Source organism: Chionomys nivalis, chromosome 14 (genome assembly GCF_950005125.1).
Source record: "Chionomys nivalis chromosome 14, mChiNiv1.1, whole genome shotgun sequence".
Taxonomy (NCBI): Eukaryota; Metazoa; Chordata; class Mammalia; order Rodentia; family Cricetidae; genus Chionomys; species Chionomys nivalis.
Window position 1 is genome coordinate 37,064,462 of NC_080099.1, and position 22,737 is coordinate 37,087,198.

Here is a 22,737-nt window from a genome sequence, read left to right on the forward strand (position 1 = left end):
TCATTTTAGAAACAAAGGGCTTTTGCAGAGGTTTGTCAGGAAACTGGATGAAGAACATACACATAGTAACATAGCTATCTTTTACATTGTATATTAATTTCTTTCTTACATATTTAAAACTTAAAAAATACATACACTTTGCAATTTACTTTCCAATTTAGAAACTAATTGTCTAGATTTGTCCTTTGCTAAAAGTAACCAATCTTCTCTATACTGGGTTTTAGATTTAAGCTGAAGGAGACCTGCTACACAGTTCAAAGACACAGTATCATTTCTTATTTTGGTCAGTTGGGCGTTACAGCTAGAGAAGTGAGCATCATAGAAGGGCAGCCTTGCATTTGTCTTGGGTCTACTGTTTGCTGAATCTGCTGAGGTGAACACCAGGTTTCTTATCTGTGTTTTAAAGTGTGTGTCAGGTTGTTTGTGAAGGTGTGTTCTGAATTCTGGAAAGAGCTTGCACTTTTGGAGAAACTGGCTTAACCAGTTAATACCTGGATCTGAGAATGATCTTCTCTTAGCAGTTTTGTTAGCTGAGGCTGGGGTATTTTCCCCCTGTGACTTGCTTGGCTTCTGTTAATATTGACATACACATGAGCTCAAAGTGGAGCCCTTTAACCCCCACAGCTGTCTTCCCTTAGTCTTCCGGGGGAGGGGGAGAAACCTGAGAGAGTCTGCAGGGATTCGTATTCACCATTTTGACCCACTAGGCTTTTTGGTTCTGGTGTGTCCTGAAAAGGCATATGTTCACTGCCTGTCTCCTGGTCTGGCCACACCTCAGTCACCAAGCCTCCTCATTGTTGGGAAGTCAAAGCCCTTCTAGAACCTTCTTAGCTTCTCACCTCATTGTACAGTTTTCTCACTAAGCTTTTGATGTGGCTTAGTCTTACTTTAGCTTGCTCACTCTACAACCACAGCTACAGAAGTTTGGGAGCATGTCACCGAAGGATGTTTCCTGAGGAGTTTTTGATAGTTTCTCATGAATTATTATTTTCATAGATTTCAAAGGATATCTTGTTTGACAACTTGTTAATGGTGGGAGCTCAGAGGAGTAGAAAATGCAAACATCCCTGTAAATAGTCCCCACTGCTGAGGGAAGTACTTGGGGTAGCAATTGTATTTTAGGGAGAGGGAGATACAGCTCACGCCTTTTTTGGGGGTAGTTTGTGGTGAACATTGTTGTCATAGTCGCTGAAGGAGTTAACGCTTGTCATTATTGTAAGTGCTGGTAGTGTAGGTCTTTTCCAACATGGTGGTACTTTTGGTCTGATTGTAAAATGCCCTCAACAGGCTCAAGTGTTTGAACATTTATTCACCCGTTTGGAAGGTTGTGGAACCTTTAGGAGATGATGAAGCTGAGCTAGAGGAAGTGTGGGGCCTTATAGTTACAGCCCATGTGGATTTTGGCAGAGCTTTTTATTTCATGTCCATCAACACAGCGAACACGGCTGTGTCTGGCTCCCGCTGCCACAGCTTCTGAATGCCCTGGCTGCCCTGGCCACTGTGCCCTTACTGACCTCATGAACTTGGGTCCTCTCAAATTGAACCAAAATAAATCTTCCTTCCCTTAAGTGTTGTCTTTTCATTATATTATCACATCAAGGAGAAAATAACTTAAGCCAGTAGCTTGAATGTGTATCATTGTGGATTTTTTTTCAAGTAGTACACTTGCATAGAAGGTATCACATATTTGTTCTTCCCAAGATTTTATTCTGAACATCTCTAGGGATGAAGCAAAGCTGATATCACCTTTCAACTTGTACATTCTGAGCACAGGGCTATGCTAGTTAAATATTATTCTCCTAGCTTGCTTGCATGAAACATACTTTGGCAGCGCTGCTGAATGACTTTTCCGTTGTTTTGGTTGCTGGGTTTTCTTTAGTACCTTCTATTGGGAATGTGATATATAAGGGAAAATGGTTCTCAAAACTTGGTTTGGTATTTGCCTGTCACAGCTATAGAGGCCAGCCTTGTCCTACTTCAAGGGGTCTGCTTTGCTGTGTGGCTTTTCTTGGGGAGATGTAAATAAACATCTCCTTGCCCCATATCTAGCTGAGTTCAACTTGGTGAATTAACGAGCTCATTGTGGCTACTTATAGAAACACAGGTGGTTCACAGGCAGCTGCATCACTGAAAAGCCCACCACAGCTGTATCCCTGAGCCCCTTGTTGGGGTTGCAGGTGACTTGGCTGGTGGGTGAATTATGACTTAATGTAATTTTGGGGAGTGTGACCTGGTTAATCTTGTAAGTTTCAGAAACCTTCTGAGACTTGTGAGATTGGTCTACTTCATGAATACACACAGAAAAATACCCTCTTTAAAGCAGAGGGGAACTTGGGAAGAAAAAAAAAATCACTCTTAAGGGTTGGGCTTTTAAAGCCTCTGAAGAGTTTACCTCCTGACTTTAGGGTTAACCAGTTTGAAGACAGATAGGATTGATCAACAGCTGTGGTGTAACATGTCCTGATCTGGTCTTGTACTCCTTGAGCATGCCCATCAGTGGTAGGAAGCAAAGCTGCTAGATTTTTGTCTCAAGTCAGCAGGTTGAGGAAGAGATGAGGTGGCCATCTTGGAGATTTGCCACCTTTAATACCTAGCCATGGTCCTTCTCCCTGTCTGTCTACCCACTAGGAAGTCTGTCTAACTCCTAGACTCTCCCTCCACCTCTCAGATGTCACCCTAACTGCTGTTAGGGATTTGGGGGCAACAACTGCTTCCAGGTGCTTTGAACTGACCAAGGGTGGACAGTGGGATGGGATGGATAGCAGTCAGTGTGCCAGAGGAGAGTCTATTTAAGGTGCCACGATAAGACTGAATAGATTGTGATGCTCCAGTACCTAAGATAGCCATTTGGTGATGGTGTGTATCTTTGGAATTTGTCATATGAGTTAGATCTGTAATGTATAAAAAAGGAGACTGTTAGGAATCCTGTAATTCCTACTGAGAGCACAGTTAGAAAAGTAGTGGGACAGTTTTGGCCTTAGAGGAAGAGAACAAGCAAGAAACCCAAAGAATCCTCGACAGGCTCTGTCATAAGTGTCAATGAGATTGGTGAGTTCTTGTCACTAGTGTCTACCATAGGTGTTCACCAGGGAAGGAAGTCATTTGTCTGAACATCACTGTTTTGGAGCTACAGAATTTTGGAATCTTTGAGAAGCTGGCTTCTGATGGGTTTCTAGAGCTCTCGAGGCCTCATTTATTTAAACTTGTTGCCCTGCTATGTGAATTCTTTGTAGGCTGGAGCCTTGATTCTCACATTTACCTCTACTGCTAATACCTAGTGTCAGCAGCTAGTGCTTATGGTTTGTGAGCAAACATTCTGACATTAAAACACCTCCAGTCCTTAAAAACAGACTGCCTGGATCTGGCCAGCCTGAGAAGCCTGGTGTTACTTTGGATAAGAGATAGGACTGGTTAGAGACTTTGAGTGCTAACAATTTTGGGACTGATGTTGCCCTTGGTCCCTATTTCTGAATTCCGCCTCTGCTCTTCTCTAGTTTAGGTTACTCAGTTATCTTAGCCTCCCTATGTTTAGTTTAAGCTGTTTTAGAACACTATATCCATTTTAATGACCAAATTTCTTTTTCACTGTAGTTAAGAAAAAACAATGGTGCCTGCTGCTTCTGCCTAAGTTCCCAGCATTGGCTCATAAGGGGCAGTGCTAGACTTGCCATTTGGTTTGTGGTGTAGTTAAATACCCCTTGCCCCTGGAGAGTGGTTATGTTATTTAATTGTGAGTAGGTTTCTGGTTCAGCCATTGACTCTGCAGTATTTGTTTCTCAGGAACTCTGGGTTCCTTAGATGGGTAAAATGCTAGGTCAAAACTAAAGATTTTTTGTCCCTTCATAGCATTATCTTGTAAGGTTCCTTCTTTCTGTTTCTGTCTCGGTGTCTCTGTCTGTCTGTCTGTCTGTGTCTCAAGGTATCAATTGAGCCCGGTCTTGCTCCTGACCTTCTCACCTCTACCTCCCAAGGGCTAGGATTGCAGGCTTTTGCAACTACATCTGGCTCTTGTTTTTATTGACTGGCTGATCTATTGATGCAGGTGATGGGGATTAAATCCAGGGCCTTGCACATATATGCTGGGCAAGTGCTCTACTCCTGAGCTAGATCCCCATCCCACTCTGGATTCCCACACCCGAGCTAGATCCCCATTCCACTCTGGATCCCCATCCCACTCTGGATCCCCACTCCCGCTCTAGATCCCCACTCCTGACTCCTGAGCTAGATCCCCAAGTCATTCTGTTTTTTTTTTTTTTGTTTGTTTGTTTTGTGTGTGTGTGTGTGTGTCCAGAAATCTTGTTCCTTTCCTGTCAGCCGCTTCCTGTTTCTCTAGTGAGTCTTTCCAGGGGGTTTTATCGTATCTGGTCGCTTCTGAGACTGAGATGTATCCCTTCAGAGCCAATCACATCTGTTTCTGCACACATCCTCTTTCCCGCTCATGTAGTATATGGTTTAAAAAAAAAAGAGGAAGATGAAATAGATGGGAGACCAACTTCCTGAATCCTCAGACACCAAGCTGTTGTTCTCTCTTCCTGCCCGCACTTTGCATTTCAGGTGTTGAGCAGTAAGCAGGATCCTGGAATGGCCTCATCCTGGACATCTCTTCCCCTCTGCCCTGGGAGGTGCTTCCTGGCTGTTCTCATTTTTCATTTAGACTCAATCCATTTATCTGTTGTGACTTGATAGTCCATAGTACTCTCAAGGAGGTTAAAAAAAATGTGCTTTAGATTCATTGCAGAATGCTTTTTAGAACAAACTAGAAATTTTACCAAACTCTACAATGTAATTTTGATGAGGAATTATAGTGTTCAGAATAGCTAATTTACAAAACAAATTACTTGAAAATAATAGCAAGACTGGGATGACCTGAGATTATTTTGAACTAGTCCTTGGTGGTTTTCCTGCTGTGTGTGTGTCTAAACTGTGCAATGTAATGGGAGGCTATAGTATCTGAGCTGTCAACCTTCATTTGCTTAGAAGCCTTATAAGCAAGAATTCTGAGAGTGATAATTAAACAACAAAAATGTATTACTCAGGCATTGGGAATTTTTGACTATCACTTACCCTTTTTTTCCAGCCTTCATTTAATCTTTCATATGACCTTGGGCCTATGCAATTCAGGCCAGTAAATATTTGCCTTGAGTTAATTACTATAGCCAATCTTGCTGTTCATCAGGAAGGAGGGGTACTGTGTAATTTGCAAAATTGCATGAAGTCTTTGTTGATTTGTTTCTGTACTTGCATTCTGTGTGTTTCCACAGGAGAAGCTTTCAAAGGACATCGATTTCCTTATTGGTAAGGAAGGCCAAGTGAAGAGTCAAATTTCTGAACTAAACTTGTTAATGAAAGAAACAGAGGTAAGTTATAAAGTGACCAACATAGTTTTTCGTTCACCCATCCAGGCATTCGCTTATTGATCAAATCCTAAATGTGTTCCCTGAGCTGGGGACTGTGTGACCTCACTCCTATGCTTTCCTAGAGCTTGTGGCAGATACAGTTCTAGAATATGTGCCTTAGCCTCCTGTGTGAGCAGTGCTCAGGTGTTATTGGGATGTGACTCTAACAAGGGCTCAGAAGTCGGAAGGAAAGAGTAGCTTTCAGCAGTGACCTGCATGCCAACAAATGAGAAGCTAGCTTTTGGAAAATTCCTGTCTGCCATAGGCCCAGGCTTACCTGAAACTCCAGGGACTGCTAAAGACATGCTTTGCTTACTTGTGTAAGGATGAGTAGTCATGCTTGCTTTGTTTGTGATGACCGCAAGGTCCATCAACAGAGGAGCACATGGACAGACCCACATGTCCATCAACAGATAGCAATGGGACTGCACACATAGCATAGGTATATCCTGCCATACGCTGTGGAAGGGGTGATGCGGTAATGACATTTATAGAAAGTATCCAGACTGCTCTGGGGAGATGGTTTAGCGGTGGCTGAGAACACTGGTTGATCTTCTAGAGGACTCAGGTTCAATTCCCAGCACCTACATAGTGGTTCACAGCCATCTCCAGTTCCAGCGAACCCAATGCCCCTTTCTAACCTCCATGTGCACCAGGCGTCTGTATGGTACACAGACATCTATGTAGGTGAAACACTTATATACATTAAATAAGTATTTTTTTAAGTAACTGAACAGTGAAACCAGATTATATTTTCAAATTTCATGAGACTATTCTTGAGGAGGGTGAATCAGTGCTGTAGCAGCTTTGAGGGTGGCTTCTGGGATGCTAGTCCTGCTCTTTTGTCTGAGCATCCTGCTGGTCGGATGTGTATTTATAGAGTCCTCACCTTTACACCAATCTGTGCATTACAGTCTACTTCAGTTTAAAAAATGGGAAGTAAACTGGTATGGTGGCTCATACCTGTAAGCCTAGCACCTGGGAATGAATGAATAAATAAAAACAAAAAATTAAATAAGAAGTAGTAGCATTTTTGAAATACAGTAAGTTTGAGTAGGGTCAGGTATTTGTCAAGGGTCTTTAATAGGCTTTAATATGCGGAGTGGAATTTATTTCTTTTTTTGTTTCTTTTTCTTTTCCTCATGATCATTTTAAAATTTATAATTAAATATAAAAGATATAGGCTAGCACAAGACTTACTTCTTGACATATTTTTCCTAGTGGGAAGTGAAATAGTTAAGAAACAACGGGGGCTGACAATGTATCTTAGTGATAGAGAATGTTCATCTTGTGTACAGGATAAGGGGGGCTGGGTCCTGGTTCTGCATCACCAACACCACAGAAGACATAAGAAAAAAACACCAGCAACAAAACTCGAATCAATGCCATGTTTCTTTCCATCTTCAGCTGTGGTGATGGGACAGCGTCTGTGCCTGCAATTATAGTAGTTATCTGTGCATAGTACTTCTGAGGTTAATGTGGAAAACCATGCTGAGATTCTACCTGAATCTCACTGTTCTCTTTTCCCTTTAAAAACTGAACTAGAACAAAGTATAATGTTAAATATGAAGCTATACTGATGAAACCTATCACTTTGTATGTTACTTAGGAAAAAAGCCTTCAGAAGTAAAGTGGGACTTTTGAGAAGGGAGTCTAAAGGACATTCCTTGCTAATGTGGTCCAGAGGCCGCTGGACTTCTAAAGCGTCCTCTGCCATGCCTGCTCCCGCACACAGATGAGTGCTCACCAGTGCTCACGGAACTCTTTCATTTTTCCAAAATCTTATTGAACTCTGCTTTTATTAAAATTCAAATCATTTGTGCCAGGCAGGGTAACATAGATTTGTGATCCCAGCACTAGGGAGGGTGAGAAAGGAGGATTGTCCCTGGGGCCCGTGTGTTAGAAAGAGATTTTGTTTCAAACAAATCCCCAAATCAACATGTTTAATACACATTATAGGCAGGATTATTTTATAAAAAAGAAAAAATTAAATAAGAATGCTTAGAGTGTTTGGCATTATGGTATGTTTTTTATGTAAATAATCCTTATTAATCCGCATAAGATCTTGAATCATTTCTGTTATCCTTGAGCTTTCTGTGGGAGAGGGAGAGTGGTAGGCACTGGACCCGGAGCGCATGCCTAGCCTCAGCTTAGCCTATAGCACACAGAGGAGTAAGGATTAAAGCAAATGAATTTTAAATACCTTAGTATGGAATGTCGTTTTTAAAATGTCTGTGGCTGTAATTTAGCTGTATAATAGCTTCCTCCTTTAGAAAGATTCCTGAGTTTGGGGTGAGTTACAAACTCTCTAGAATCGTGCTTTTGCAGTATTTGTGGTTAAATCAGTGCAGCTCTGCCCTTTACTTTATCACTGAAACCTGTTTCTCATTTAATTGAATAATTCTTCTGTTATCGGCTTTAAAAGTACAAAGTTCTGAAATTACAAAGCTAAATGGAACCTGACAGTTGTTCTTGTGTGTTTGATGCCGAACTACTCTTTTGAAGATTTTAGAATCAGACAAAAACTTTCTCTTTGCAACATCTGGCCTGTTTTGTTGAGTTTGATATTACGTAGGACATCATGGGAAGACCTTTGGGTTTATGGATGAGGTAATTAATGCTTGTGTGTTTTGCACTAGTGCAACAGAGAGATTGTGTTTATGGGCAAGATAATACTTGAATTCTGTACTTGTGTAGCAGGTTGGTTTCAGCATGTGAGGTAACACTGTGTGTCTACTCTAGTGCAACAGAGAGATTGGGTTTATGGGTGCGATAATGCTTGAAGTCTGCACTTGTGCAGTGGAGAGGTTGGTTTCAGCACGTGAGGTAACACTGTGTATCTTGCACTACTGCAGTGAGAGGTTGGTTTCAGCACGTGAGGTAACACTGTGTATCTTGCACTAGTGCAATGAGAGGTTGGTTTCAGCACGTGAGGTAACACTGTGTGTCTCACTCTAGTGCAATGGAGAGAGGGCAAAGGAAGAAGCACTGGCCCATTTTGAAAAGCTCTTTGAAATCCTAGAAGATAGGAAGTCATCTGTTTTGAAAGCCATAGATGCCTCTAAGAAACTAAGACTAGACAAATTTCACACGCAAGTGGAAGAGTACCAAGGCCTTCTGGAGAACAACGGGCTTGTGGGATATGCTCAGGAAGTCCTGAAGGAGACGGATCAGTCCTGCTTTGTGCAGACAGCGAAGCAGCTCCATCTCAGGTACTAGCTTTGCTCTTTAACTTTTTTCTTCTCTTCTCTCTCATTTTCTTTCTTTCTTTTCTTTTTTTTTTTTTTGACAGGGTTTCTCTGTAGCTTTGGATCTAGCTCTTGTAGACCAGGCTGTCCTCGAACTCACAGAAATCTGCCTGCCTCTGCCTCCCGACTGTTGGAATTAAAGGCACGTGCCACTAGCTTTTGAAAGCTCCCACCAGGTGATTCCTGGTGTTAACAAGCAGTGTGGGTCTGCTGCACCCTGGGTGCTGAATACGGAGTCTGCTTCTTTGGTCTGCTGCATTGCAGGTGTTTAGACTGACTTGCCTTTTTAAAGAATGACTTTCACATGAAATATGTCTGCCCACAGAATCCAGAAAGCTACGGAATCTCTGAAGAGCTTCAGACCCGCAGCCCAAGCTTCGTTTGAAGATTATGTCGTTAACACAACCAAACAGACAGAGGTGCTTGGAGAACTGTCCTTTTTCTCTAGTGGTAAGTGGTAAAGGCCATGCCTCCTTCCTTACTGGCTAGCATGCTGCAGAAATGCATTCCCCTCCCCTCTTTGACATAAGTTGCTCATGATCATCTATCCTGCAACCTGGTTTTTATGCCTGTGTTTTTGTACATAAAGCTATACCCTGGTTTTTTAAACATTGTATACATGGTATCACATTTTTTAAAAAAAATTTATAAGCTTATGATATTTTTAGTACATGAAATCTGGCTCAAGATATATTCTGTATTTCCAGCCATATTGAATTAGGACCCACTGTGAGGATCTCATCTTAATTTAGTATTCCTCTGTAGACTGAGTCTCCAAATACAGTCAACCTTCTGAGTGAGACTGCTGTCGTAGTCAGGGTTATGATTTCAACATACCCTGGAACACAGGGAGGGCTTCCTTCTATTTTTATATCTTACCACATTTGTGTTGCTGAAGTTTTTCTTCTTGTGAAGTTTGAAGCAACACAGGCTAGGTGCTGGAGAGATGCTCAGGGGTTAAGAGTGGGGGCTGCTCTGCTGTGGACCTGAATTTGATTCCCAGCACCCACATGTAGATAGAAGTTTCTGTCTTTTAGTCCCAAATAAATACACATAGGCTTATATTAATTATAGACTGTTTAGCCTATTAGCTCAGGCTTATTATTAACTAGCTCTTACAACTTAAATTAACCCATAATTCTTGTCTATGTTGAGCCACGTGGCTTGGAACCTTTTCTCAGTGAGGCATTCTCATCTTACTTCCTCTGCGCCTGGCTGGTAACTACATCTCTGCCTTTCTGCTTCCCAGAATTCCCCTGCCTAGTCACCCTGCCACTTCATGCCTGGTCAATCAGCGTGGGCTGGAGAGATGGCTCAGAGGTTAAGAGCACTGCCTGCTCTTCCAAAGGTTCTGAGTTCAATTCCCAGCAACCACATGGTGGCTCACAACCGTCTGTAATGAGGTCTGGTGCCCTCTTCTGGCATGCAGGCATACACACAGACAGAATATTGTATACATAATAAATAAATATAAACCAATACAAGTGACAAATCTTTACAGTGTACGAGAGCGTTATCCCACATGAGGTGACTCACAACTGCGAGTTGTGCCAGCTTCAGAATCTGATGCCGTCTGACCTCTGAGGGTACCCACACTCATACCTGGCCCCAAACATATGATCCTTAAAACCTATTAAAAATATGTTTTTTGAAAAAGAAAATATGTCTTCTTAAAAATTAAAAACTGTGGGTTTCTGTAGCATCTTTCTTCTTAAACTTATATCTGAACCTGATATTATTTATTACAACCTTTTCCAAGCAGGTGCTATAATTTCAAATGCTGATTTTATTGCCTAGACTGTTGGTTCTGTGTACACCAGTTGTTTCTTAGATATATGTTAGCTTACTTTTGGGTCTTAAGCATTTACCCATGGATTCAAACATTGCCCCTGGAAGGGTAAGGCTGACCTTAGGTAATTGTGGGTTATGCTCAGTATACAACAAAGGACCAAGAAAATGGTGGATAGGAGAGAGGGGACCCCCATTTCCTGCCTGTGGATGTACTTCATTTTCCCTACATGCCCATTCTTACAGCAACCGTCTGGCTGAAGATACTCTGTGACTTGGTCCTGTTGAACTTTTTAACTTTAAAGTATGTGTTGGATGTCTTTCCAGATCTTATCATGGCTGTGTAATCTTCAGGTTGTAATCACAGGCTGTGGAATAAATGAAAAGAAGTGGGACACTTCCTTTATTTCATTTCCTCCTTTGTGGTTGGATGTAAATGGTGTGTGTGTGGCTGTGCATGTTTTTTGTATAAGTATTTTATACAAGCTGAACAAAAAACTAGTGTGTAGAGAGGATGACCGTGAGCTCACTCTCGTACCACACTGGGGTTATAGGATGCGCTGTCGTGTCCAGCATACATGTGACTTTAGACCTTACCGTATACCAAGCTTACGAGTTTAGTGTAATGAGAAGGTTATGTGTGTGCACAAGGATTTAGCTGTGACATTGGTCTGCTTTTTGTTTTTTGAGAAACGATAACCTAGTCTAATTTGCAACTCATTGTGTAGCCCAGGCTGGCCCTGTATTTACAGTTGTCTTCCTGTTTCCTAAGTACAGAGATTACTGGGAGCTCTCATGACTGACTTTAAACATATAAACTTTCAACAAATATTTTAGCAAAATATTAGAAGCTTATTTCTCCTAAATTTATAAATCTTGATTGATCCATTATGGAAAAATTTTGCTGAAATCTAAATGAAATTGGTGCAGGGATTACCTTGAAATTGCCTAAATATTTTTGTTGGTTTTTCCCTACTTCAGTTTCTATTTTCTTGGTGTTTTTCGTGTTTGTGTGTTTGTGTGTGTGTGTGTGTGTATGTGTGTGCGTGTGCACGTGTGTGTGTGCATATGTGTGTGTAGACCAAAGACCAGATGTTAGTGCTCTGTTTCTTCCTCAGTTATCTGTCTTATTGTTTTGAGGCAGGATCCCTCACTTAACCTGGGGCTCACTAATTTGGCTAGACTAGCAGGCCAGTGAGCTCCAGAGAGCTTGCGTCACGTGCCACCTGGGCCAGCTTCCCTGTGGGTGTTGGAGACCTGAGCTCGGGAACTCAAGCTTGCATAGCAAGCACTGTCCCAGCTGAACCCCCTGCTGCTTTCTGCTTCATGTCTATAGGAAGGAAAAGTATTTAGTTTTGCAAGTCTACATTAGAAAATTAAAGGAAATTCTCAATAGAATTTGGTTGAAAGTCACAAAACTTAACCTTTTAAGTATTGAAATAGTTTATGTAAATATAAATAAAAATTTCACCTCCAGAGTCACAACTCACTATGGGCAAAATCTATGTTTTAAAAAAAATAGAATTTCCAGTGTTTTAGAATTAATAATGATACCACTTAATGCTGTAATCATGGCTTAATTTTTGTTTACTTTTTCACTTATTTTTCCCATTTCAGTTATAATTACAAATTTACCTTATTTTGTATTTTCTATCTTATGCATAGTATCATAAATTTAAATTTTTCTTGGATACTATAGAAACTGTCAGTACTTCGCTTTTGCTGAGGGAGCTACTATCTTAACATCATGTTCTGTCTTAATCCTTTCAGGCATAGACATTCCTGAGATCAATGAAGAACAGAGCAAAGTGTATAATAACGCCTTGATAGACTGGCACCAACCAGAAAAGGACAAAGCCGACAGCTATGTTCTTGAGTACCGGAAGATTAATAGAGATGAAGAAATGATGTCGTGGAATGAGATAGAAGTGCACGGCACAAGTAAAGTTGTCTCCAACCTTGAAAGCAACAGTCATTATGCTTTCCGAGTGCGAGCTTACAGAGGCTCCATCTGCAGCCCCTGCAGCAGAGAGCTGGTTCTGCACACTCCTCCAGCTCCAGGTACCAGGAAAAGCAGAGTGGGAGAGGCCTGAAGTGTAAAATGGTGGTGTCTTCATGTAAACCTATATTGAAACCAGCTTTGTGCTTTTGAAAGACTCTAGACAAGTAGATTTCATCCTTGGCTGAGATTTAGACCTGAATCCTCAACTATCACCTCAGAGGCTGGCTATATTACATTTGACCGATATCAGATAGAGAAAAAAAAAAAACTTTTTAATGATTGTAGCTAAAGTGACTTAAAATGACTTGAATGCTACTTTAAACAATTAAAATCGCACAACTGCATGATCTTGGGGGAACATGTCTGTAATCCCAGCACTTAGGAGGCAGAGGCAGGCAGAGGCCAGCCTGATCTGCATAGTGAGTACTTGGCCAACGAAGGGCAAAATCATAAGACCCTGTTTTAAAGCAAAAAACCCCAAACATAAAGCGATAGCATGGTTCTGGGACTTTTTTAGAGGTCAGTAAATGACAGTATCAAAAATGCAGGATAGTTATCTTTAAAATTCATTGGTGTGATCTAATCTAAGTCCCCGTGCGATTCTCTGCACATGAGGGTGAGAGGTATATTTTGGAGCATGAGGCAAGCTCTCCCTCCACACAGACAGCTTCCTGGTCCCTGTTACCCTGCTTCTCTTTCCAGGTTACGCTGGCATTGCTTATTAGAGGCTGAAAAGCTTTACTGGCTAGGAGAGGCATACAGGTTAGGTGTCTACTGCGGAGTCTCCATAGGAGATGGACACTCAGAGCTAAAATTGTGCTCACACTCTGTAGAGGGAAAGTTTTTTGCCCTGCCTATCACTGCCTTGGACGTATTCAGTTGCTTTTTAGACCATGGACTCCACCCCTGTTTTAGTGCCTTATGTATCCATATTTTCTGAATTCTGTCTTTCCTTTCTCCTCTTGTCCAATGTAAAGAAGCAGTGTGTGTGTGTGTGTGTGTGTATACTTTCCAGGTATATTGTGGCCTTTAAACATATTAGAATATAAAAACATATAGTTGTCTGAAATTGTTTTTCTTTTTATTCAGTTTTACTAAAATAAATAAGTTGAATGTTCAAGTATTCAGTAGACCTTTTTTTTTTTTTTTTTTTTTTGGTTTTTCAAGGCAGGGTTTCTCTGTGTAGCTTTGTTGCCTGTCCTGGAACTCTCTCTCTGTAGACCAGGTTGGCATCCAACTCACAGAGATCCCCTGCTTCTGCCTCCCGAGTGCTGGGATTAAAGGAGTGTGCCACCACCTGACTTCAGTAGACATTTAATGCTGAATGCTATCTTTAATTTTTTGGTCTCTGAAAGTAGAAGGATGGTTCTGGACAAGGCTGCTATTTTTAGTAGCAGCTGTATAGAGAGGAGAAGAGGGCAGGTTGAGAGTTTTATTTTCCTCTCTAAGAGAAGTTACTTAAATACTGGGGCTGTTTAGAATTATTGTACAAAGTAGGAGATACTGGAGATGAAAAAGAATCAAGATTAACTATGCCAGCACATTAGCCATATAGAAAGATCTGCCTCTATATAGGGCCTGGCTTTAGCTTGCTGGCAGCCAATTTTTTAATGTCATGTAATATAGATAAGATTTACCATTGTAAGCACATATTTTAGGGATAGAAACTTTATTCATAGCATTGTGCAGCTATCATCATTCACATCTCCAGAAAAAAATTTAAATCTCACCTGAAAATCTGTCTAAACAGCTTTTCACCCTTCTCAGTACAGACGCTGGTAGTCTCTATTCTTTCTTTCTGAGGTTTGACTCTGGGCCCTTGGAAGAGCGGAACTGTGCATTGCTTGTCTTTTATTTTGTGTGTTCAGATTGTGTGTGTTTCATGATCTCTTTGCAGGCTTGCTAGCTCTCCTCTGTGCGTCTGTCACATTTCTTTACCCATTGTTTTGTTGATGCAGTTTTTGTCGTGTCTGCATTGGCTAGCAATAAATATTATGCATACAATAGTTGAGTTAGCTCTATTCTGCAAATGAGGAATTTAAAGTGTAGATCACTTTTTTTGTGTGTGTGTGAAATGTTTGAGCTGGATGCAAACCTCTCTGATCTGGAAACCCACGATTCTCTTCATAAACAGTACCGCCTTACTCATGTCTGCTGTGTTGATTAATAAGGGAGCTTATAAATCCTGAAATTTATAAAATTTGGAATGCTTATAAATATATGACTCCTCTTAGGAGCTTAAACTGACTTCCGTAGGCACTGCACTCATGTGCACATACCCCCTATAGTTAAAAATAATAAAATGAATATTTTAAAAAGATGAGTGATTAAGTACATTCTATATAGAGTAATTAACATTGCTGATTCCAATGTATGCACTTAAAAATGTTCATAAGCATTTAAAACACGGGCTTCTGGTTTGGATATTCCTGAAGATGTTCAGGTATAGAGAATATACTGGGACTTACTGCTGCGTTGGGATTTGATGACACAGCTCTCTGGTAGAGAAGGGCATCTTCTCTGCACCCTCAGTAGTTCATTTCCATTTGAAAATCCTTCAAATTCAACCTTAGATGTTAGGAATGCTCATAGTTGTTGCTCAGATTACTTAATTTTAACCTCCATTCAGTTTTCAGCTTCCTGTTTGATGAGAAGTGTGGCTATAATAACGAGCACCTCTTGTTGAACCTGAAGAGAGACCGGGTGGAGAGCAGAGCCGGATTTAATGTTCTCCTGGCTGCGGAACGCATCCAAGTGGGCTACTACACAAGTTTAGATTACATCATTGGAGATGTGGGAATAACGAAGGGGAAACACTTCTGGGCCTGCCGCGTGGAACCGTATTCATACCTGGTCAAAGTGGGAGTTGCCTCTAGTGACAAACTACAGGAGTGGCTTCGGTCTCCCCGGGACACGGCTAGTCCAAGGTAGGTTCTTTCCTTAATGGAGAACTTGATAACGACTTTGAAACTAAATATCAGTGTTGCAAAAGATCACCCTGAACACAGACTGGGACTCATTTATTACATTTGGAACACACATTTCTTAGATTCAGGAGATTAGCTCTGTCCTGTGGCTGCTTTAGAACAGGAGTCAGGGCGTCTTGTATTCATTCACAGAATAATTAACATTTAATTTTTGCTGCTCTGAAGGAGTTAGTCTGTTTTGATTTCCTCTTGATTATGATTCAGCTTCAGAGTTTACAGTTTGAAAGTTTCCTATAGTTCCTAAAGGTGTGTTAAATCTACCCATCCAGTGAGATGCCTTTAACTCCCTTGTTCACCCTACCAGAATTTTCTATGACCCTTCATGTTTCCCAAAGGGAAAAACAATTTCATTATTCATTCTGGATGTGGGAATCACAGTCAGAAAGTAGGGTTCTCAAGAGGAGAATGGGCCGTGCTCTTATCTCACATTCTTTTGAGTGCCTAGTTATTTACTTCAGTCTATTAATTCCATGGGTGAGGGCATAGGTCTTTGTATTTTGTGACATGCCATTGTGTACCATAAATATTTAATCTCAAGTTAAGCCCTTCACCCTCCTCTGATTTTTTTCAGTAGAAATGCATTTTTAGGTTTCCATTTGTGTATAAATTTAGGTTTAACTGGATGGTGCTATAGGGAATTTGGTACTGAGTACCTAGTACAGCTCTAAACAGTACTTTGCAGTCTTAGCTTATGTGAGCTAACTGATCACTTTTGTGCATGTTAACTGTAGAACAACATATGTTATTCTTTTGAGAACGTGTTGAGGATCCTGGGAGGCTGTGGCTGGAGATAAGTAAGAGCCTGTGTTTATTGTGTTGTAGATATGAACAAGACAGTGGCCATGACAGTGGGAGTGAAGATGCCTGCTTCGATTCTTCACAACCGTTTACGTTAGTTACTATAGGCATGAAGAAATTTTTTATACCCAAGTCACCTACTTCTTCTAATGAACCCGAAAATAGAGTTCTTCCCATGCCAACAAGTATAGGGATTTTCCTAGACTGTGATAAAGGTAAAGTGAGTTTCTATGATATGGATCACATGAAATGCCTGTATGAGCGCCAGGTAGACTGCTCACATACAATGTATCCAGCATTTGCCTTAATGGGCAGTGGAGGAATTCAGCTTGAAGAACCCATCACAGCAAAGTATCTGGAATATGAAGAAGACGTGTAGCTCGGACACCCCATGTGGCGAGGATGAAAACCGTGGACGAAGCCATGCTTTGGTGTCAGTTTTCGTAACAATTACATGTCATTCACGTCTTCTGTCACCATACCTGTTTGTAGTGTGCGATTCTTTGTTTTATCTTGTTTTGTTTGACACCCAGGGTCTTGTCAAATTCTGTCCTTCTGTGGTGGGCTCCAGAGTGCTGGGATTATAGGTGGGCACTGCCATACCCAGCTAGTGTGTGAGCCTTAAAACTCAGAAGGCCTTCACAACCTGCCTCTTCCATGCTGCTCTTCTGCCTTTCACATTTGTTGACACCAGTCCCAGACAGGTAACTCGACAGCTGGTCCTTCTCTTTGGGCATAAGGACTCTAATTTATTTAAGTCAGTTGATGTTGCTATTATCTACATTCTTTTTGTTTTGGAGTGGGTGGGATACAAAGTATTTATTGTGGCTTTTGTGCTTGTTATTTTTCTTTCCTTTCCATTTTTGTATCATGTTCATGTCCAAAGAGAAGATATTCTTAAATGCCTATTGATAGAAATCAGTCCCAAGCCATGAGTCTTCAATTTGTTGTTAATAGGTAAATAAAGTTATAGATAGGTAAAATGACAAAGGCCATAAAATGGTAGTATATTTAAGTAGAAAATTATGTATTTTAAAGTGTGTAACTACTGAGTGTATATTGCCTGGCAAATGCTTTTTCTTTTTCTTATAGACCACAGGCTGTATTTATTGGTAAGGACATCTCTGAGAGTTGTCTGAACTCTAATGCTCCTTATTTGGCGTATGTAGCAAGCATGGTCTCTTAGAGGAAACAGAAGGTTCTTGAACCCATGCAACTTTTCACTGCAATATAATTTTTTTTTCCAGAAAATTTTATCTTCAAATTTTTTTACTTCAGAAAATACTTGTATTTATAGTAAAGAATTATTTTTCAGAAGTACTAGTGAAGATGGACCAATGTGAACGCCTGTCTTGTGAGTTTTGTATTTTTGACACAGATGTTACACGTCATGTTTTTCTGGCTTGTGCTTAAAAATTTGAGAAGCTCACTGTCCATCTAACAGCATTAAAATGCCAGACATATTACATGTTACTACTGTCTGGTTGGGTGGCATTGTCTGTGGCTCATTGTGTGGTCATAAGCATTTGTAGTGTGAATCAGTAAAACACAGAATTATTTAGAATAGTAACTAAAATCAAAAGGATTGTGTACACTCGGTTTGAGGAATTGCACCTTTTCCAAATTGGATGTTGTTTTCTGCAAGACCATCATCTAGGTACCCAAATGATCTTTTAAGTAGATAGTTTTTATTTGAACTACCTTTTTTTCGAAGGTTAAAATGTCCGGACAATAAGGCTTACACTGATCACTTACGGAGTGCTAATATATTAGTGGAGTAACCGAAATTTTTGGAAGCTGTTTGTCTTATTCTTTTTAATTATGATTTTTTAATGGAAGTTGTCTGTTAAGCCGATCCCACTGCATCAGACCCACCCCGACACCCCCCACCGCCACTCATGTAGGTAGATCTGAAGAACTGTGTTTAGTGATTGTCATTCCTCTGCCGTATACCTAGCACTTTATGACATAGGAAACAAAGAATGCACAGTGTTACCTGTATCATTGTGCAGTAAAGCTGCTAAAGTCACATGTGTGGTTCAGTGTGACACTCAATACTCATGTAAGCACACGTCCTGTAGACATTTTAAACTATAAAGCTTTAACAAGAATCGGAAAAGGAAGCTGTTTCAAACACTGTATCACTGTATAGAAATTGCTTGGTGGAATTTCATTTTTAATAAAAAATAATAAAAGGAAGTCAAGTGTGGTTATTCAAATCTACACGCCAGGAACTTTTACTATGGTTTGTGGATAACTGAGAAAAAAACAGTTATTAAAAGATGCTTTGTGGCACATGTTATAAGAGCTTTTATTTTTGATTACATGTGTATGGCTTTGCATGCACACATGAATGTAAGCACCCATGGAGTCGAGAAATACCAGATACCCTGGAGCCTGAGTTCCCGTGGTTTGAACCATCCGACATGAGCACTGGGAATCTGACTTGGCCTTCGGAAGAGCAGCACTCACTCTACCCATGAGCCATGTCTCCAGTCCTCACATGTTAGATTTAGACAGAATAATTTTGATTATTTAATTATTAATTATTATTTAATTCTTGTGGAAGTTATCAGAAAAGATTACTGTGATGAAGCTAATTATTTCATTTGTCTGCTTATATTGTCTTAACATTTTTTTTTCTCTTCTGTAGTCCGTGGTAGATTGCATTGACCAGGTGAGTGGTCCATTAATTCATGTGCATCATTTTGGGTTATGATGCTGTTAGTTGTGGTCAGTAGTGGATAATAGAGTTTTTGCTAATGGTTTTTTTTTTTAAATTGATAGAATCAGTGTATGGGTGTAGTCGAACTTTTTTCTTGGGACCTCCAGCTTCCCAATAATGACACAGAGACTTATTATTAATTATGAAAGTGAGGCCAATACTTTAGGCTGGTTTCTAACAAACTCCTATAACTTAACCCATTTCTATTAATTATGTGCTGCCACGTGTCTAATGGCTTGTTACCTCATTTCCTACATGTCAGGCTTTCTTTTAGTCTCTTCATGACTCTGCCCTCTTCCCAGCATCCTCTCTGCCCGGAAATACTGCCTAGCTGTTGGCTGTTTAGTTTTTTATTAAACCAAAAAGAGTGACAATTCTTCACAGTGTATGAAAGGATTATTTCACAACAGGTTAGTAGTGGATCATAGAGTTTTTGCTAATGGGTCTTTTTTTTTTTTTTTAGTTAACAGAAACAGTGGAAGGGTCCTAATATATATGCATAATTAACAAGACTTTCAGTGGGTCTGGTAGTACAGACCCGTAGTCCTACCTAGCTGCTCTGGTGGGCGAGACAGGAAATCTCAAGTTTTAGGCTTGTCTGGGTTACATAGACTGAGCTCCAGTTTGGGCAGCTTAATTGAGACCCTATTCCAAATTTTAAGATAAAATAAAATGTCTGGGCCAGGCAGTGGTGGCGCATGCCTTTAATCCCAGCACTCGGGAGGCAGAGGCAGGTGGATCTCTGTGAGTTCGAGTCCAGCCTGGTCTACAAGAGCTAGTTCCAGGACAGGAACCAAAAGCTATGGAGAAACCCTGTCTTGAAAAATAAAAAATAAAAAAATAAATAAATAAATAAATATGTCTAGGGCTGTAGCTTGGTGGCAGAGAGGCCCCAGGTTTGAGCTGCAGCACCACAGGGGAAAAAAAGGGAGAAAATGATGATGTAAGACCTTCTTATGAAGCTATGCAATAATTCATACATTCACTGTTGCTTTCTGAAAATAACAAGAGTAGAACTATATCCTTTTGAATAAAACATTTATCAGCCCAATAATCTGGTTGTACCCTGTGAGCATGTCTTATGTGGGGATATATTGTTTTACTGATGGAGAAAACAGTTGAGAATGAATGTCACAGGAATAAATGTTTTAAGACATCACATTGTATCAGGCCAATTTGCATATACTTAAAAAGAAATTTTATCTGTTTATTTGTAAATAGGATTTTTTCACCTAAAAAAGAAACTTGAATTTGGTTAAGTTTGGTTAACAAATACTTATTTTACAGAAAGTTGCCAACTCTTGCTACATTTGAGACATTGTATCACTTACTAGATCTAAAGTGAACAAGACAACCTATCTGATGTCCTGTTTTCATGGATCTTAATAGAGATGAGAAAACGCTTCCAGTGTCTACAGTAATAATCACAGTAATCAAAGAGGGTGTCATGATTTAAAGGGAGTTAAAACACGAAAAGGAGCCAGAGGGACGAGAGGAGGTGGTAGAAATTATGTAAATACAGAAAACATGAAATTCTCAAAAAAATAAAAGCATTAAGTAATAATTTTTAAAAATCAGGGTTATCCTCAAGATAAATCGTTCTTACAAATAATGAACATACATTTGCATAGAAAATTATGCCGTGGCTGTCTAAAGTAACAAACTGCGATTGTTTTAAAGTCTCGAGCTTGCCATGACTGCAGCTGTGTTCGCTGTAATCTTCATGTTGCCTGTTAATGACTCTGCAATGCATCTCAAACCCTAGAGGACAAAAAATTAGTCAGCTAAGCAATGTTGTACTGGCCACCGATGCCCAGACTTTTTTTAAGTGTGTGTGTGTGTGTCAGAGACAAGCTGTGGGTAGTCAGATCTCCAGACTGGCAGCAAGCACCTTTACCCTCTGAGCCATCTATCTGACTCTAGGCTATTACTTAACTGTTGTAATTTTCAATTAAAGAAACTCCAAGCCTCCACTCATCTTTGTCTTGTTTACCACAAATGCCTTCCTCCTACTCAGGAGTATAGAGACCCACTTGCTACCACCTAAGAAATGCTTCTGTTCATAAAATTTTAATAAACCACATCTTGTACAGTTCTGGCTCTACCTGTCTTTGTCTTCTGATTCAACCTTCAGCTGGTTTTCATGCATGAGGACTGAGGTTTTTCCGTAACGCTTGCTCGTCTACTCCCCCATTGGAGAGTTGCATTAATAATCAATTTGAGGTTAATTTAGTTTGTCAAATTAAAAAAAAAACCTGATCTGTTTTCTGGGAAATCAGAATCGTAGGGTTCTGTTTTATTTCTTTGTTATTACACAACTGTGGAAAGAGCTCATGTGATGTGAAAGGGAAGGACTTAGGGTAAAGGTGGATCATGACCAGTTTGTCTAGTGGCTCACGACACCTACCGACAGCCTAGTTAATTAGATGTATCATGTTCTGCAGAACACTACTTCCCAGTGGGTCACCTGGAGAGCTTGTTGAAAGCTTTGATGACTCTCAATCTCCTGTCCTTTAAAATCGACAACCGGTACACTTTCTAGATTGTTACCAGAGTTAAAATAGATCCACACAAAGCATTTAACATAAAGCCTGGAGTGGGCACTCAACAAACAAGCTTTTGAAAGGATTCAAACTACCAAATAAATCTTTTTAGCCAATTGTGGAACTATTTTGCTAATAATTCACTCTCGTTCATGGAGAAGGGTCAGAGCCAAGGAAACATAGTAGAAGATCTGAGCTGAGTCCTGTTAAGTTTCAAACCCAGGACAAATGGCTGAGGTACCTACTTAACATATCAAAGCAGACCTGGTTGCCAGGTTCTCCCAGCATCCCTCAGTTCCTACCTGTTACAGGGTATGGCTGGCATACCGAGTCCTCTACTCTGAACTCCCCAGCCCAGTGGCAGGGCTGCCCTTCCCCCAGAGACTCTTCCCTATATACTTCAGATATTTTGGTTACCTGCCTGCTGTACCTTTGGCCTCCTGGCTGCTCTATCTCCTACCCAGGCATGGTCCTCGGCGGCAGCCGGGTCTGTGTTGTCAGTGCAGGCACTCAGATCAGCATGGCTGGCCCCAGACCTCAGACATCCACATAACCTTAGTTGGTAACATAAACCTCGAACATCAACACAGACCCTGGCTATAGTATGACCACAGACTTAGACATGGTCCTCAGCTTCAGTTCTGGCCTGGATGTCACCATGGTATTGGATTACTTAGATCTGTATGGCCCTGGATGCAGCATGGCCCTTGGACACCAACATGGATTCAGGTGACTGACCTAACCCTGGGGATCCACATGCCCTCGGTGGTGGCAGGAGCCATGGACATCAACCCAAACCCTGGTTGCTATAGGGCCATGGACCCAGACATGGCCCTTGGCAACAGCTGGGTCCCAGATGACACCATGGCCCCATGTAGCAGCACAGGCCACCCAGACCAGCGTGGTTACAGTGGTGGCATAGCCCTTGGACACCAACAAGGCCATAGATGGCTTCTGTGTGACCTTTGATGGCAACATGGGCCACAGATATTTACATAGATCCTCGTTGTTGTAGGGTAATGGAACCAGACATGGCTCTTGGCAGCAGTTCAGACCCGGACAATACTATAGCCCCAGGTATCAGCATAGACCAATCATACCAAGCTCTGGGGTGACTCTTGGACACCTACATTGCAACAGGTGGCAGTCCAGGCACTGGGCATCCTGTGTCTTTTGGTGGCAACATGGGCAATGTATATCCACACAGACCCTTGCTGTGGGACAATGGTCTGTACTCTGTCAATTGGATT

At 40.9% G+C, this 22,737-nt stretch overlaps 1 protein-coding gene across 2 annotated transcripts in view; it reads left to right on the plus strand.

Moving 5' to 3' along the window:
• Positions 1 to 18,327, plus strand: part of Trim36 (tripartite motif containing 36) — a 33,812-nt gene extending 15,485 nt beyond the window's left edge. For both annotated transcript variants that reach the window (XM_057788719.1, XM_057788720.1), the window contains exons 5-10: positions 5,262 to 5,357; positions 8,355 to 8,608; positions 8,970 to 9,094; positions 12,203 to 12,493; positions 15,064 to 15,361; positions 16,244 to 18,327. In XM_057788719.1, coding sequence (XP_057644702.1) covers positions 5,262 to 5,357; positions 8,355 to 8,608; positions 8,970 to 9,094; positions 12,203 to 12,493; positions 15,064 to 15,361; positions 16,244 to 16,598 — 1,419 coding nt within the window. In that variant the 3' untranslated portion in view covers positions 16,599 to 18,327. The remainder of the gene's footprint in view (positions 1 to 5,261; positions 5,358 to 8,354; positions 8,609 to 8,969; positions 9,095 to 12,202; positions 12,494 to 15,063; positions 15,362 to 16,243) is intronic.
• The last annotated feature ends 4,410 nt before the right edge of the window (positions 18,328 to 22,737 follow it).